General features: G+C 42.2%; 3 protein-coding genes across 3 annotated transcripts; 2 read left to right on the forward strand and 1 right to left on the reverse strand.

The window, feature by feature from the left end:
- The first annotated feature begins 208 nt into the window (after nucleotides 1–208).
- Nucleotides 209–1,458, forward strand: LOC129774068 (uncharacterized). The gene is made up of 2 exons (XM_055777765.1): nucleotides 209–840; nucleotides 1,362–1,458. The coding sequence occupies exons 1-2, from the start codon at nucleotides 209–211 to the stop codon at nucleotides 1,456–1,458; spliced, it is 729 nt and encodes a 242-aa protein (XP_055633740.1).
- A 223-nt stretch (nucleotides 1,459–1,681) lies between these two features.
- Nucleotides 1,682–5,611, forward strand: LOC129774069 (uncharacterized). Its single transcript, XM_055777766.1, has one exon. The coding sequence runs from the start codon at nucleotides 1,682–1,684 to the stop codon at nucleotides 5,609–5,611; it is 3,930 nt and encodes a 1,309-aa protein (XP_055633741.1).
- A 3,946-nt stretch (nucleotides 5,612–9,557) lies between these two features.
- On the reverse strand, nucleotides 9,558–11,956 carry LOC129774071 (uncharacterized). The gene is made up of 3 exons (XM_055777767.1): nucleotides 11,494–11,956; nucleotides 9,856–11,414; nucleotides 9,558–9,584 (listed from the first exon to the last, which is right to left on the reverse strand). Exons 1-3 carry the CDS (start codon nucleotides 11,954–11,956, stop codon nucleotides 9,558–9,560), a joined length of 2,049 nt encoding a protein of 682 aa, XP_055633742.1.
- Between the last annotated feature and the right edge of the window lie 5,022 nt (nucleotides 11,957–16,978).

A 16,978-nucleotide genomic window follows, 5' to 3' on the forward strand; every position in this document is an offset into this window, starting at 1 on the left:
GACTAAATATTAAGAATTTCGGTTGATATTGTCAATTTTGCTGGTCGGTTAGCGTGGTTGCTTTGTTCTATTGAAAATCATTATAAATTGATCTCATTGTCCTGTCAATTTGCGCGCGGTCAGTCAATAACGCCATTGTAGAAGATAAAGATATATTGTGTCTACAACAATACAAGTATTGTTCAAGTGAAACAAAGTGTCTTCAACAATGCCTTCGGAAAATCTAAGGCTATTGTCCAAGCAAGAGCGTGTGTTACGTATCTCGCTGGAAAATGTGGCTGATTTCGTACAGTCCTATGAGGAAGGAACGGACAAACAATCCTTGGAACTGAGGTTAGCCAAACTGGACGAATTATTGGAGAAATTCATCAATATTCGAATGCAAATGGAGATCTTAGCCGACGATGCGGATGACATGGAACTTACAGAAACCAAAGCGACTGAAGAGGAACGAATTCGACAAAGGGATACGATCAACGCCACCATCATCAAAGATTTTGAAAACTCTGTGTACGATTTGAAGCAAACTATTCTGAGCTATCTCACAACAGCAAACAGGAATCACCCAATGCCAAATGGTTCGAGACAATCCACGGTTGATTCACAGTCCCGAGTGAAACTTCCAGACCTCAGACTGCCTTCGTTTAGTGGACGGATGTCGGACTGGGTTACTTTCCGTGATACATATAAGAACTTAATCCATAATGATGTTAGATTATCAGATATGGATAAGTTCACATACCTGCGAACATCGCTCACCGGAGACGCTCTGCAGGAAATCGCATCGATTGAGATCTGTTCCAACAATTATATTATCGCGTGGAATGCTTTGGAGAGAGTGTATGAGAACAAGAAATTATTGGTTATGACGCATTTAGATTCCTTATTCGCATTGGAGCCGTTACGTCAGGAGAATTTCGAATCACTAAACAAATTAGTTAGTGGTTTTGAAACAAATTTGCACATGTTAAACAAAATTGGTGAGGAGACGGAAGGATGGAGTACCTTACTACAGTACATGCTATGTAAACGTTTACACCCAACCACATTGAGACACTGGGAGTCTCATTATAGTTGTAAAGAAGTTCCGAAATATAAAGAGATAATAAAATTTCTGAAATCACACTGTTCAATGTTGCAATCTATCACGCCAACAAAGGCAATACAGTCCGACAATCGAAAGTTATATCGTTCTACTATCAGTCACGCTAGTGTTCAATCAAATAAATGCTCTTTTTGTTCAGAGCCTGTTCATTCTGTATTCAAATGTTCCAAATTTTCTAAAATGAATGTTCCAGACCGACTAGATGCAGTAAAAAGAAATTCGCTATGTATTAATTGTTTGTCACCTGCACATATAGCCAGATTCTGCACGCGGGGATCATGTCACCATTGTGGTCAACGCCATCACACGCTACTTCATTCGAGTTCATCACCCACTGTGGGTTCACAAGCTAAGCCACAGTCAGGACAATTGTCTTTTAAGAAATACCAAGGACAAAACCCGCAACCACCGCGAAATCAAACATTTTCAACGCCAATTGATCGCTCAACACACATTCAGCAAATAACGAGACACAACACAGAATCACACGATAATCCAACAACAAATGCAAGCAAAGCTCAATCACACAAATTCGCCACAGACACCCCCAGTACAAGTTACCACACTGCACCCGCAATGAATACAGAATACACTTCACGTACAGTGTTGCTCTCCACTGCCGTTGTAGGCATCACGGATCAGTACGGAAATTCGATGCTCGCTCGTGCGTTGCTGGACTCTGGCTCGCAGCGATGCTACATGTCGGAAAGCTTTTCCCAGAAGCTCAAGTTTAAGAGATCTCGTGAACATTTACCTGTTGTCGGAATTGGAGGTTCATGCACAGCTTCAACTCAAGCAGTACTAGCTGAAATGAATTCTTGTGTCACAGAGTACACGACGCGATTGAAATTCCACGTGCTACCACGTGTCACTGTTAACCTTCCCGTACAAAGTATTAACATAAACAGCTGGAAAATTCCTAATGAAGTCGTCTTAGCTGATACAACTTTCCACGAGTCTCGTGCGGTGGATCTTATAATAGGAGCAGAAATTTATTTAGACATTATCCTAGAAAGTCAGCAAATCAAATTGACCGAATCTGGTCCAACGTTACAGAACACACAGTTGGGCTGGATTGTCTCGGGAACAATTCCAGACGAAGCATGCTGTTATTCATCGATCGTCTCACATTCTTCCGAATCAGTCGAAGATCAATTAATGCGATTCTTCGAGTTAGAATTATGTCAGACCACTAGTACTTTTTCGTTGGAAGAAACCGCATGCGAAAAACATTTCGAACGAACCACAAAGAAAGATTGTTCGGGAAAATTTATAGTCCATTTACCCAAGAAACCATACTTAATCGATCGTCTCGGCGAATCGAGATCGATAGCTTTGCGTAGATTTTCAGCGTTGGAGAAAAGACTCAACGCAAATGTAAATGTCAAACAAATGTACTCTAATTTCATTAATGAGTATCGAAACCTGAACCACATGCGCGAGGTATTACCTATTGACGAGGAGAAATCCATGCAAACACCTTACTATATGCCTCATCATGCGGTACTTAAGCCCGATAGTACATCAACCAAGTTGCGTGTCGTGTTTGATGCGTCATGTCCATCGTCCAGTGGTATTTCGCTTAATGCTGCATTAATGGTAGGCCCTGTGGTACAGGACGACCTGTACTCGATAATTTTACGATTCCGTCTCCACAAATATGCAATCATAGCTGACATAGAGAAAATGTACAGGATGATAAATGTGGACCCAGCCGATTATCATCTTCAACGCATTTTGTGGAGAGATGATCCTTCTGAACCCATCCGCACCTTCGAACTAACGACGGTTACGTATGGAACCTCGCCTGCACCGTATCTCGCTACTCGTTGTCTGAAGAAACTCGCAGAAGACAATAAACCAACATATCCAATCGCAGCAGAAACAATCCTCAACGGATTCTATGTCGACGACTTGCTAAAAAGTGTTGGAAGCATCGATGAAGCATCGAAATTATGCAGAGAACTTATTCTGCTACTCAGCGCTGCCGGTTTCACTCTGCGTAAGTGGAGTACTAATTCCTGTGAGATCCTGGAACAGATACCCATTCACCTTAGAAGTAATCAATCGACTTTAGAGCTACAGCCATCAGGCGACATCAAAACGCTCGGATTAATCTGGTCACCCAACACTGACATGTTTAAATTCACTGTGCCCCAGTGGCACTCATCATCTGAAATCACCAAGAGAATCATTCTGTCCGATTTCGCAAAGCTCTTCGATCCATTAGGATTAGTTGGACCTGTCACAGTTCAGGCCAAAGTTTTTCTCCAGGAACTTTGGAAAACAAAGTGTTCCTGGGATGTATCGCTGGCCGAAGAGCATCAAAATTGGTGGTTGAAGTTTAGAAGCAATCTGGCTGGCTTATCGCACCTAGAAATTCCTCGATGGGTTGCATTCGATAACGACATAATCACCGTAGAAATGCATGGGTTCTGTGATGCTTCCGAGAAGGCTTACGGAGCCTGCTTATATCTACGTTGCATATCATTTAACGGAACCATTTCTGTGTCGCTTCTCACAGCGAAATCTCGGGTTGCTCCAATTGACAATCTCGAAAAAAAGAAAAGGAAAATTTCTATCCCACGGTTGGAATTATCATCGGCGCTTGTATGCAGTCATCTCTTCGAAAAGGCGGCTGAAAGTATAAAACTGTCAATACAACCTTATTTTTGGACGGATTCTATGATAGTCAAATGTTGGCTATCATCTGTGCCATCACGCTGGAATATATTTGTGGCGAACAGGGTCTCAGAAATCCAGCACATAACCAGGAAGGGGATCTGGAATCATGTGGCTGGAGCCGAAAACCCTGCAGACGCATTGTCACGTGGAATGACACCTGATCAATTATTGAACCATCAAACATGGTGGCATGGGCCACAGTGGCTTCATTTAGAGAAAGAAGAATGGCCGAAATCGGTCAAATACACAATCGAAGAATTAAATCAAGCGACAGTGGAGCAACGAGCCACTGTTTCAGCTCCTGCTCAAGAAATAAAAACCAGTTTCATTTTCACTTTGAAATCTAAATTATCGGATCTAGTGCGGATCGTAGCTCTTGTAAGGAGATTTATCTACAACTGCAGAAACTGTCAGAACCGCAAATTAGGATTTCTGACATACGAAGAGCGAGAAAGTGCTCTATTACGATTGGTTGCATTGGCACAAGAGGAAAGCTTTCATCTAGAGTTGACTGAGTTAAAACCTAAAAATTCAATAACGTTTCCATCTCGAATAAGATCATTGAATCCTCGTCTCGTGAACGGACTACTTCTCGTCGGCGGCCGGCTGAATTATGCTCAGATTTCCGTTGGACGCAAACACCCATTAATTCTGGACAACCGTCATCCACTCACCACGCTGATTGCAACTCATTATCACGAAACCCTTCTTCATGCTGGCCAACAACTGATGATCTCCAGTATGCGCGAGAGATTCTGGCCTATTGGAGCAAGAAATGTAACACGCAAAGTGATACACAGATGTCTCAAATGCTTCAGAACACGTCCAAAAAGTCACGAACAAATAATGGGTGACTTACCAGTTGAACGCGTCACACCAGCACCACCCTTCACGAGAGTGGGAGTGGATTATTGCGGACCGTTCAACGTCCAGTATCCGTATCGAAAAGGTAAACCAATCAAATGTTTCATCGCAGTGTTCATTTGTCTAGTGGTCAAGGCTATCCACCTGGAAATAGTCGCAGACCTCACAACTCAGTCATTCATCGCAGCGTTAAAACGATTTGTCGCACGCCGTGGTCGTCCAGAAATTATCATGTGTGACAATGGCCGAAATTTCGTCGGAGCTCGGCGTGAATTGGACGAATTGAGAAGGTTATTCAATAACCAAAGAGAATCGATATCGAAGGAAGCAGCTACTGAAAATATAAATTTCAAATTTATTCCGGCAAGGTCTCCCAATTTTGGCGGTCTCTGGGAGGCAGCAGTCAAATCGATGAAGAGTCACATGAAGAGAACATTGGGCAATGTCATACTTCATTCAGATGAATTGGCCACCTTAGTAGCTCAAATCGAAGCTTGCCTTAACTCGAGGCCAATTACACCTCTCAGCAACGATCCGAACGATTTAACCGTCCTTACACCAGGACACTTCCTTATAAATCGACCTCTAATGGCGATTCCTGAACCATCTTTACAAGAAATACAGGAATCGAGACTCTCCAAGTGGCAACGTGTCCAGAACTATCTCCAACAATTGTGGAGACGATGGTCGACACAATATCTATCAAATTTACAAAATCGTACGAAATGGACGAAACAGCGGAAAAATCTATTCGTTGGCACGATGGTTCTGCTGCGAGATGAGAATTTACCCCCTCTCAAATGGAGTTTAGGACGAATTATCGATATACACACCGGCGAAGATGGTAACATCAGAGTGGTTAAGGTACGCACAGAGGACGGAGTTTACGTGCGAGCCATCTCCAAAGTCTGCATTTTGCCGATAGCAGACAACGAGTCACCATCAACTGAGGAATAATTTTTCCTTCATCATGCGCTTATAGCGCTGCGGAGACCTACGTTCCAGTGGGTCTCCGCATTCCAGTTAAGTCTTTCGTTAATAAATTATTCCATAAAAATTCAAAAAAATGTATGTCCTCCATAGCAAATTTCCAGCCAGGCATGGCTGCCGGTCATCTCAGCGAATCACGCGCATATTTTTCTGGAAAATCAACCCCAGCTCATCTAAGTTCCTGTTCATTAAATTCATAGGGCGTCAAGTAAACAGTGGGGGTAAAGTTACCTCCACGCGAAGTTATGTATCCTGACATCGTTTCTGTTCTCGCAATCAATCACTCTTCTACTCAATTGGCAGGACACAAAAATTGAACTCGCGCAGCATAATCCAGAATCAGATCTACAAGAGCGGACATGAGGATTCTACGTCGGGATCTCCAGAGAAGAGATCACATCAATTTCCACAACATATTCATCATCAGTCGATCGGTCATCGGAAGCGCGAAACGCGCTTGCGGAGGCGGACCGCCTCCGCAGATCAGGGAAGTCGTTTACCAATTGTCAATTCTTAGTAAAAAATCGCCTCTCATTTTACTTATAGCATCAATGGAGCCACCATGCTGTGGCTCTCACGTCGTGAATGGCAGAACCTCCATCTACAGTCCATGAGTCCATACATCGAGAGGACATCACCAGTCAGGCGAAGATATTTACTACATTCATCCATATGGGAACCCATCATAATGGAGACGCTGAATACTGCACGAAGCAATGTTTACTATGCTTCATGAAGAAGCATTTCATGATTTTTCATATTAATTTATATTGTATCATCCGGATAGGAAATTACAGTTATAGCTCATATGTGTGTAAGGTTGAAAGCAAATTGCATTTCAAGGCGGCCGGTATGTTTAAGCCTTAGCCCAAAGTTTTATAGCAACTTAGGAAATGAATTTCTGATATTCGCATGGCATGAGCCCACCGTGACGATCGCTTTCACGATCGTCGATAGGGCCGAAGATAAGCAATAGAGAACTATAGATTAAATATCTATTGCGATAGATAGACTTAAGTCAGTTGAAAATAAAATCTCGAACGAAGTAGTCACCTCTTGGAATAAAATCAACTGTTTAAAATAAACCGTTAGTGACAAATTCACAAGTCACGTTTTCTGATTGAAACCGAAAAATAGAAGTGCATGTTCAAACAGTCTGGATCGACCCGATCCACCAACGATAGCTCAGGGAATTTATCACAATTTCACTTTCGAACCAACAATTAAAAACGCTTGGTACTTGACAAACTACACGGATTTATTACCAGGAAGTACATTTATTTTTACATGTGAACGGATTGACTACTGGACTGAGACTAACTTCCTTTCTCAACTCTATATCTATTTCCTATTATTTCATTTAAATCTATACTTTCTATTTAATTTACACAACCATTTGAAATTCAAAGACAACAATCACTCTATAGATAACAAAATATTACACTGACAATTACCCTATCGCCTTCTCTATTTACATACACTCATACACATATCTTTGCCATAATTCGCATTTTGCCAGTGGCGCATCATCCATAGGGGGCTGCCAACTCCGACATCCTCGCCCACCCAGAAATTAGATTATTTCTGAAAATATATAAAAAACCTCTTCGACTTGGGATGGGGAAGGAAAGAATGTTTCTGATACGCTATTAAATGTCAGTGTTGTCTGGCATTGGAAGTAGACAAATTTTCTCCACTGGTCTTTTTAGTAACCCTGTAGCCGTTCTCAAAGTTACTACACGAACAATTCCATCTTCTCCTGGGTGTACTTGTTCAATTCTGCCCATTTTCCACTTCATGGGTGGTTGATTATCATCATGTATTACTACTAATTTACCAACTTCGATTGCAATAGGAGGACGCCACCTTTTAGTTCTGCCTTGCAGCTGACAAAGATATTCACGTCTTCACCTCTTCCAAAAGTCCTGAAGTTTCCGTTGTATTTGCTGCCAATTATTCAAACGATTCAATGGTACTGCCGAAAAATCTGGATCAGGTATTGATTGAAGCGACGATCCTATCAGGAAATGTGCTGGTGTCAGCGGTTCCAAATCATTTGGATCATTTGATAACGGTGTAATAGGTCTGGAGTTTAAGCATCCTTCAATTTGTACAAGCAGTGTATACATATCTTCATGTGATACTGGGGTGTCTCCAATAACTCTCAATATATGGTGTTTCGCCGATCGAACTGCTGCCTCCCATATACCTCCAAAGTGAGGAGCACTAGGCGGATTAAAATGCCAGTATATGCCTTCTTCTGCACAAATTTTCGTCACCTTTGCGTGATGTTGGGAATCTTTCAAAAGTTTCAAAACTTCGTTGAGTTTGTTCCTTGCTCCGACAAAATTGGTACCGTTGTCGGAGTAAATATCTGAGCACCTACCCCTGCGTGCTATAAATCTGCGAAGTGCCTGTATGAATCGATCTGTTGTCAAATCTGACACAAGTTCCAAATGTATCGCCTTGGTACATAAACAAACAAAAAGTGCAACATAAGCCTTGATTGCAGTTCGTCGCGGTGCGGGACGGATAAAAATTGGCCCGAAATAATCAACGCCTGCCTTCGAAAATGGTCGAGACACAGTCACGCGTGGTGCTGGAAGTTCTCCCATTAGTTGTTGTGCTGTGGTAGGTTTTGTGCGGTAGCATTTGTGGCATAAGTGAACTACTTGTTTTGCCACACTTCTGCCTCCTAGAGGCCAAAATCGAAGGCGAATTACACTCAGCATTAGCTGTGGGCCAGCATGGAGCAAATTCCGATGGTAAGTTTGCATTATCATTCGAGTGATTCGATGCCGAGCAGGTAAAATTATGGGATGTTTACTATTTTCAGATTCCTTTGAATGAGCCAAACGACCGCCAACCTTGAGAAGACCCTCTTGTGACAGGAATGGATAAAACCATCTCAATGGTGATTTGCTGGATACCATTCCTCCATTGGCCAGTGCCTTCCTTTCGGCAGCAAAAGCCTCGCGTTGGACCAGGAGAACTAGGTGGTTTTCTGCATCTCGAAGCTCAGCCGTAGTGATGAATGGATAAGTTTCCTTTTTCGGTGAGTTTTGTAAAATTTTCATTAATCTTTTCCATATTGCAGTGTGACGAATCAACGTTGTGTAGGAGGAAAACCTTGACAGATACCAGCCAATGAAATCTTCTTCTGTGGAAGCTGCAACAACAGCAGCTGTACGCCGACGTTCTGTGGAGCCATCCTTCCGGCTTATGTTAGTCGTGGATTCAGGCCAATTCTCGGGACCCTCTGCAAGCCAACTGGGACCATGCCACCAAAATTTATTGGATACAATATCGCCCGGAGAGATACCTCTGGATATGAGATCGGCAGGATTATGTGTACCAGGAACATAACGCCAGGCACAACCCTCTGTTATGTCTTGGACCTTCGCCACCCTGTTTGCGACGAAAGTAGTCCAGTTATTCGGAGCGGATAGGATCCAGTTTAAGGCGCACGTAGAATCTGTCCAGAATGTGGATCGCGCTTCTACTCTGATAGCCTTTTGCACCTTCTCGTAAAGTTGTGCTATGAGCAGTGCCCCGCACAGCTCGAGCCTCGGAATTGTTTGCGTTTTCAAAGGTGCAACCTTTGATTTTGAAGTTAAGAGGTGAACTTCAGTATTCCCTTCTAGGTTTTGACTTTTTACATAAATGCAACCGCCATACGCTTTCTCTGATGCATCCGAAAAACAATGGATCTCCACCGACACAGCGTTAGGAATTATTATGCAACGTTTAATTTTTATTTCTCTCAGGAGGGGAAGTTGTTTGTAAAAAATTCGCCATTTCTCGCCCACCGTTTTGGGTACCGGTTGATCCCATTCTAATAATTTTTCATTATCGTCACGCAAAATCCAAAGGGATTGCATTAAAATTTTCGCGGTTGTTATTGTGGCTCCTATTATCCCGAGACGATCAAACAAAGTGGCTATGATTGAAAGAATCCGACGTTTAGTAAGTATTGTTTCATCGTCGGTCGTGGAAAGTTTAAAATCGAATCGGAAAAAATCTTCATCAGGTAACCAGGTAAGTCCTAATGCTTTAACTGATGGTTTTGTATCTAAATTAATACAATTTTGTATCGCCAGGTTCTCTCCAGAAATTCCTCTTAATATTTCTGGGCAATTGCTCGCCCATTTCCTGAGAGAAAATCCACCGCTTTTCATCAGGCTTTCTAGTTGCATTCTCAGGTTGCATACTTCTGTTGGATTATTGGCTCCTGTGATGATGTCATCCATGTAGGCGTCTTCAATGATTACCTTGGCAGCTTCTGGAAAATGATCCTGTTCATCCATTGCCAATTGCTTTAGCGTACGAGTGGCTAGGAATGGTGCCGGTCTCGTTCCATAAGTGACCGTGTTTAGCTCATATGTTGCAACGTCTTCTGCCGGTGATGCTCGCCATAGGATCGATTGCAATGGTCGGTCCTTGGGATGCATATTTATTTGTCGAAACATTTTCTCGACGTCCGCTACAACCATTATTTGTTTTGTACGACAGCGTAATACAATCGATCGGAGTTCCTCTTGAATGGTGGGCCCTGTCATCAGTGCATCATTGAGAGAAATATTCGTAGAAGTTTTGCAAGAAGCATCGAAGACCACGCGTACTTTAGTGATGCTGCTCGACTCCTTGACCACCGGATGATGCGGTAGATAGCAACGTTTGATTTCTCCGTTATCAGTTACCTTCTCCATGTGACCTAGACGACAATATTCCGTTAGAAAAGAAGTGTATTGATCTTTCAATTCAACATCTCGTGCCAATCGTCGTTCCGTTGCCTGAAGACGGCGAAGCGCTATTTCCTTTGAATCTCCCAATTGATCCACAATGCCTTTGTGCTTGGGTAAACATACGGTATAACGACCGTTGGTGTCACGCTGAACCGTATCAGTGAATATTTCCTCGCATCGTGCCTCTTCTGGTGAATAGTTTGACGTCGAACCAACTTCCTCACAGGACCAAAATTGTTTCATAAGCGATTCTAAATTATTTGAAGTCGATGCATTGCAATTTATGTGTAGTGGCTGGCCAATAGCTGTTGCACCGCCACACACCACCCATCCGAAAACTGAATCATTCAGGGCAGGTAAGTGATCACCCAATGCTATCTTTCTTCCCCCATGGAAAAAGTCGAAGAAGAATTCGATACCGAGTATGATATCAACAGGTTGGGATATGAGGAAGGAAGGATCGGCCAATTCGATTCCTTGTGGTATTTTCCATCCAGTAGTGTCCACTGTAGCAGTTGGAATGTTAACAGTGACCTTGGGGAGCACCAAAAAGTTCATTCCGCGTGAAAAATTTGACAAACGCGACCTTATTTTCGCCCTTATTCTTTGCTTCGCATTTGAAGCTAGGGATCCAATTCCTAACACCGAAATGTCTACCCTGTCTCGGTGTACCCTAAGCCGCTGACTTAATTTCTCAGTAATGAAGTTACTTTCTGATCCGGAGTCGAGAAGCGCTCGAGCTGGGAATCGTACACCTTCATCATCTTCAACGATAACGATTGCTGTTGCTAGTAGAACCTGCGACGCACATCTTTGGACAGTATTCGAAATGGATGAATCCGTGGCTGCCACGTTAGCCATTTGCGAGGTGGATGGTTCATTACCGCCGGAAGTGGAAGCGCATGGTGTTGCCGTTGATATTGATTTTGGGTTTCCTTCTCTTTGTGTTTTGAAGCATACCAATGAGTGATGACGCCCTTTGCAATGTCGACATGAATATTTGGATTGGCATTTGGTGGCCATGTCTGAAGCAATTTCGGCAAAGAGAACGCTTTCGGAGTAACGTATCTCTCTCTGCGACTGACATCCGTTGAAAAGTACTACATTGGTATAGTGGATGATGGCCCTCACACGCTACACAGCCACTGAAGGTTTGTACTGCGCTATAGGATGTCCTCTGAACGGATGGCTTCTGCTTGGCAGCGGGTGGAATTTGATGCACAAATTTATCTACTGGCTTCGACGGTAGAGACTCCAGGATACGAACACGTCGCTGTAGAAAGTCTGTCAGGTCCTGCAGGGTGTCTTGCTCTTTCGTGGACGAATATTCTTCCCATCCTCTTCGAGTGGTTGAATCGAGACGAGAAGTGAGAATGTTCACTAGCAACAGGTCTCTATAATCGCCGGGCTGTACAACCTGGTCCAATGTTTGTACGATTCTCTGGAAACCTTCTAGCAAACCTTGCAAATCGGAAGTAGATTCCTTGGTGAGTGTGGGCAACTTGAAGAGTGATTTTACTTGAAGCTTCTTCAATTGCTCGCTGTTGTTGTACCTCTTTAATAACATATCCCAAGCGATTTGATAGTTAGCCTTCGTGATTTGCAAGGCATCTATCAGCGCTTTCGCTTCTCCTTGAAGACAACCCTTCAAGTAATGGAATTTTTCCACCTCCGGAAGATCCGATTTGAGATGTATAAGAGAAGTGAAAAGATCTCTAAAGCTTTACCATTCCTCGATGTTCCCATTGAACGTTTGCAATTTAATTTGCGGAAGGCGCACGTGATCTAGCGTTCCCAACATAGATGCATCGTGGCCACGAACGGACTGATCTAGAAAACCTGGCTCCTGTCTATCTTTAGCCTTATCCATCAGGAAGGATTTAGCAAAGTAATAACGCTCACTAAACTCCTGTCGTTCTTTCTGATAAGAATCTCCTTCTTCTACAAAATCATCGTGTGATTTGACATCAACCAATGTCTCTCCAAATCTCTCCCAAAGATCATCAAGCTTCTGTAGGCGCACGTTCACTTGGCTGGCGGATGTCTCTTCTTTGAACGTCTCAACAAATATCCAAATATCGTTGAACGTTGCTTGGATTTCTTTCAATTTAATAACCAATTGCTTCAATGATGGCGCCTTCTTTGCGGTGGAACTGGATGTAGGCGGCATTTTACCTCAGCGTTTTGTGAATCCGGTAAATTAAAAGGGAACTGGTGTAGAATTCTGCAATATCCTAGCTTCGCTAGGCATATACTGTATAACTGACCTTACAGAAAAACAGTTGAACCCAATGCAGAATGCGAAACTGAAGAATGACGTCACTCAATGGAATTCCAGCGAAACTATTCGCTTGCCAAATTGACCAAATTTCAGGAATATCGCAACTCAATTGCAATACCAGGGATACGTGTGAGAAATCAGTCGAAGAGGGTATAAAACTCAATCAAAAACGTGTATTTTCTGAAGATAGCTTCGGCTAGCATATACTGCAGTAAATTGCACTAACCTGGGCAACAATTTACGGCTCCTCCTCTCCGTCTCACTTATGGGGTTGGTTGGTTTGCCTTGTACCAGGGTTCCAGATCGGTTGTATGGGTCCACAGCAATAAACGCACAGCTCAGCAGTTGTCGCTTGATGTTCCAACAGATGCTCCAAATCGGTTCAGAATGGTTGTAGAAACGACGAAATATTGGTGTAAGTATTTTGTCTTCCTAATTCGGCTGGACATATACTGAACGTAGATTTTTTACCTGGAGAAACTGTAATCCTGTCCTCGTTCAGTATCCTGTCCACACACGATAGTCCTCCCTTGGCCAACGGTGATCCTTGAAGAAAGAATGCTATCCACAAAGCAATTCTTTTGGGTCTATTGCTCTCCCAGTGATAACAATAGAATCGATGGACAATTCCTCAATTGTCTTCCGAATTTCCGATTGGAGTTGACTTCCGGCCTTGTAGAGTGTCACCGATTACCCGTTCCGATTGAAGTTGATTTCCAGTCTTGTAGAATGGCACCGATGATCCGGTTCGAAGGACCAATGTCTGGATCGACCCGATCCACCAACGATAGCTCAGGGTATTTATCACAATTTCACTTTCGAACCAACAATTAAAAACGCTTGGTACTTGACAAACTACACGGATTTATTACCAGGAAGTACATTTATTTTTACATGTGAACGGATTGACTACTGGACTGAGACTAACTTCCTTTCTCAACTCTATATCTATTTCCTATTATTTCATTTAAATCTATACTTTCTATTTAATTTACACAACCATTTGAAATTCAAAGACAACAATCACTCTATAGATAACAAAATATTACACTGACAATTACCCTATCGCCTTCTCTATTTACATACACTCATACACATATCTTTGCCATAATTCGCATTTTGCCAGTGGCGCATCATCCATAGGGGGCTGCCAACTCCGACACATTTGCACAACTCGATTGAACTTGAGTTGCGATTCATTCGGGTAGTTCTGATTCGATCGGGTTTTAGAATACAAGAGGATAGTTGATCAGTAGATAGATCTAGAATTTCCGAGGAAATTACTCTATCCTTTTGCTCAGAGCGCATTTTGTCGACTAATCAAACTAAAAAAATGCGTATAAGGCAATCCTCGCTTTTGTTATTCAACCGAATACATCCAGCAACATGTTGGACGAAATATAGGGTTGGGGAAAAAGAAATGTCGTATTTCTGATCGAAATTTGACGCTTTATTTAACATACTTAAAATTATCCAACTTAAGTCAAATATGCGCCGTTTTGTTCACAAACTTGTTGCCATTTAGAAGGCAACTTCATTATACCCCCCTTATAAACACCCCCCCCCCCCCTCCTTATTTGCAAAAAACTCAGGCAGCCAGTTTTCGCAAGCCTCTTTTAAGGCCAACTTAGTATCACCAAGAGCGTTTTGCATGGACCGGAAGAGATGATAATCACTTGGAGCCAGGTCCGGACTATATGGTGGATGCAATAGGACATCCCATCCGAGCTCCCGTAGCTTCTGGCGGGGCATCAAAGATGTGTGAGGCCGAGCGTTGTCCTGGTGGAAAACAACACCATTCCTATTGATCATTTCTGGCCGCTTCGCCTGCTTCAAACGGTCAAGCTGCTCACAGTAGAGAACCGAGTTGAGGTGATCCACTTTTCATCACCAGTTACCATCTTCTTCAAAAATGGGTCAAGTTCGTTCCGTTTCAGCAGTGCATCGCAGGCATTGATTCGGTCTAAAAGATTTTTTTTTGCGTCAACTCGTATGGCATACATCCAGCTTTTTTTTGGAATCCAATCTTCTGCAAATGATTCCAAACGGTTTTATGGTCTATACCCAATGAGGTGCATATACAGGTGGAGCAGTAGGCGAAGTGTATCTGTATTGGCAAGCCAAATATCGTGTCGTAATTATTTGCATTCAATATGGAATGTATATGGAAGAAACAAAACAATGTTGAAAGTACCTACGGTTGCATGATAATTTGAGCCAAAATTCTCAAGAAATCATTCAACTGGTTGTTTTTTAACAGATGACAATTATATCGTTGCTTATTTCGATTACTCATGTGGTAAAAAGATCCAGAGAGCATTCGTATGCTTAGTTCTCGAAGGCAGTAACATTTTCGATGAAATTTTGATTAATTGGCAATTATTATCTCACAACATACACACCGACACTGATAGCCTTCGAAACATCAACTTCATAACGGTAAAATAATGAAACTTTGTTTGTTTCTATGAACGTGGGGGAATGAAAATGGCACATGGAAATATCACTTTTATCCGTCTTTTTCGACGACATTCCACAAATATTCACTTCACGCTATCACATTAGCCTCATATTCAGCAGGAGCTCTACAAAAATGTACATTTTTAATTGATAAATTACTTCCTGAAAATAGCATTTTTACATGGATGTGGTGGGCAATCAAAGATAAACACAACGACTGACGTCACTATTCGTGAAATAGTTATGTCAGCGCATGCTATGTCGCTCGAAACTCGACCATTTTCATTACCTTTTTTTCCAGGACATTGGGTATACCCAGGTCCTGGCCAATCGAGCGAATGCTCACGTGCCGGTCTACTTGGATGATTTCAACGATGTTATCGGTTTCCACGACGATTGGCCTACCAGTACGGGGTGTATCTTCGACAGCCACTAGACCAGAACGAAATCGATGAAACCAATGCTGTGCTGTGCGAATCGTTACAGTATCGTTTCCATAAACTACACGATTTTTTTCGGCCACCCTCGGTGCAGTTTCACCTCGCAGGTAGTTAAAACGTGAAATATAGCGAATTTTTTGCTTGGTGGACTCCATCTTTAACTGAAAAGGACAATCACAACACTGTCAAAACGACACTTGTAGCACAGATTGTCGTCTTTAAATAGCCGCATAGTATGACCCGATGCGATAGGTACAACACAAGATATGTTTAAGTGTTGCCATATATTGACAATATACGACATTTCTTTTTCCCCAACCCAATACGTGTATGCATTTCTTTTGTTTGAACAACCGTACACACTTTTGAACAAAGGCTGTGTAAGTGTTCCCCATGATAGCGTCTCGAAAGTGAATATATACTTCCTCGATTGTGTCATAGGAAGAGCAAACGTTCGCTCTTTACCTTTGCGAATATGTTGACCATGGATTATTGGCACGGCTCCAGACATCGTAGAATGGAGTTGTCCTGACTGCATCAATTCATCAATCGACGCACAAAAGAATCCATCGAGCGCACTATTTTGTTTGTTTCGTATCCTCCAACCAAATATTCAAAAATATTAATTCAAAATGGGTAATGATGTTCTTAATGATTGAGGTAGCTGTGGCGCATTGGATCTACACACGTGCTCTCGCGCCGTTTTTTTTTTATCAGAATTGACGACAATAGCGTGATTGTTATTCTGCATTCCGAGCATGTGGGTGATTAGAATAATTTCAATAATTCATTTTGCTCATTTAAAAAGGCCTCCAGCTTGTCGGCGATGTGCCTAGCTTTATTCGAATTAAGGTTACTTGCGTATGTGTGGGGTGAAAATTCGATGAAGAGGATGAAGTGCCATCTGGCATTTAACAACGTAACTAAATTCGTCCTGTTTAGAAAACGAACGACGGATCAATTGTTTGATATTGTTTACATTGTTTATATAGAAATACAAATATCGCGATTAAAAATAGGAAATAGGGGTAAAAACTAATTATATATGGTTATATGTATTAAGCCAAATTTATGCAAAAAATACAAAAACAAAATTATTCAGATTTATTTTTGCATGGGACCACCCTAATGGGTATTAAATATAAAGTAATCGGTATCCTAGCGGTATCATATATAGTTTACGACCTATTCTCATGCCTACCAAGTTTATTGAGTATAATATCGGTCGAGCCGTTTCGGAGGAGTTTTGGAAAGAATCCGTGTTGTTCAGTGGAGATGTAACGTTGAGAGCTGGCAAACATTGCATCATATACGATGATCTCGAATACTTTCGAAGTAGCACAAAGTGATGTGATACCACGGTAATTTCCAATGTCAGCCTTATCACCTTTTTTGTGCACTGGGAACA

The sequence above is a fragment of the Toxorhynchites rutilus genome, chromosome 3 (assembly GCF_029784135.1).
Source record: "Toxorhynchites rutilus septentrionalis strain SRP chromosome 3, ASM2978413v1, whole genome shotgun sequence".
Classification (NCBI taxonomy): Eukaryota; Metazoa; Arthropoda; class Insecta; order Diptera; family Culicidae; genus Toxorhynchites; species Toxorhynchites rutilus.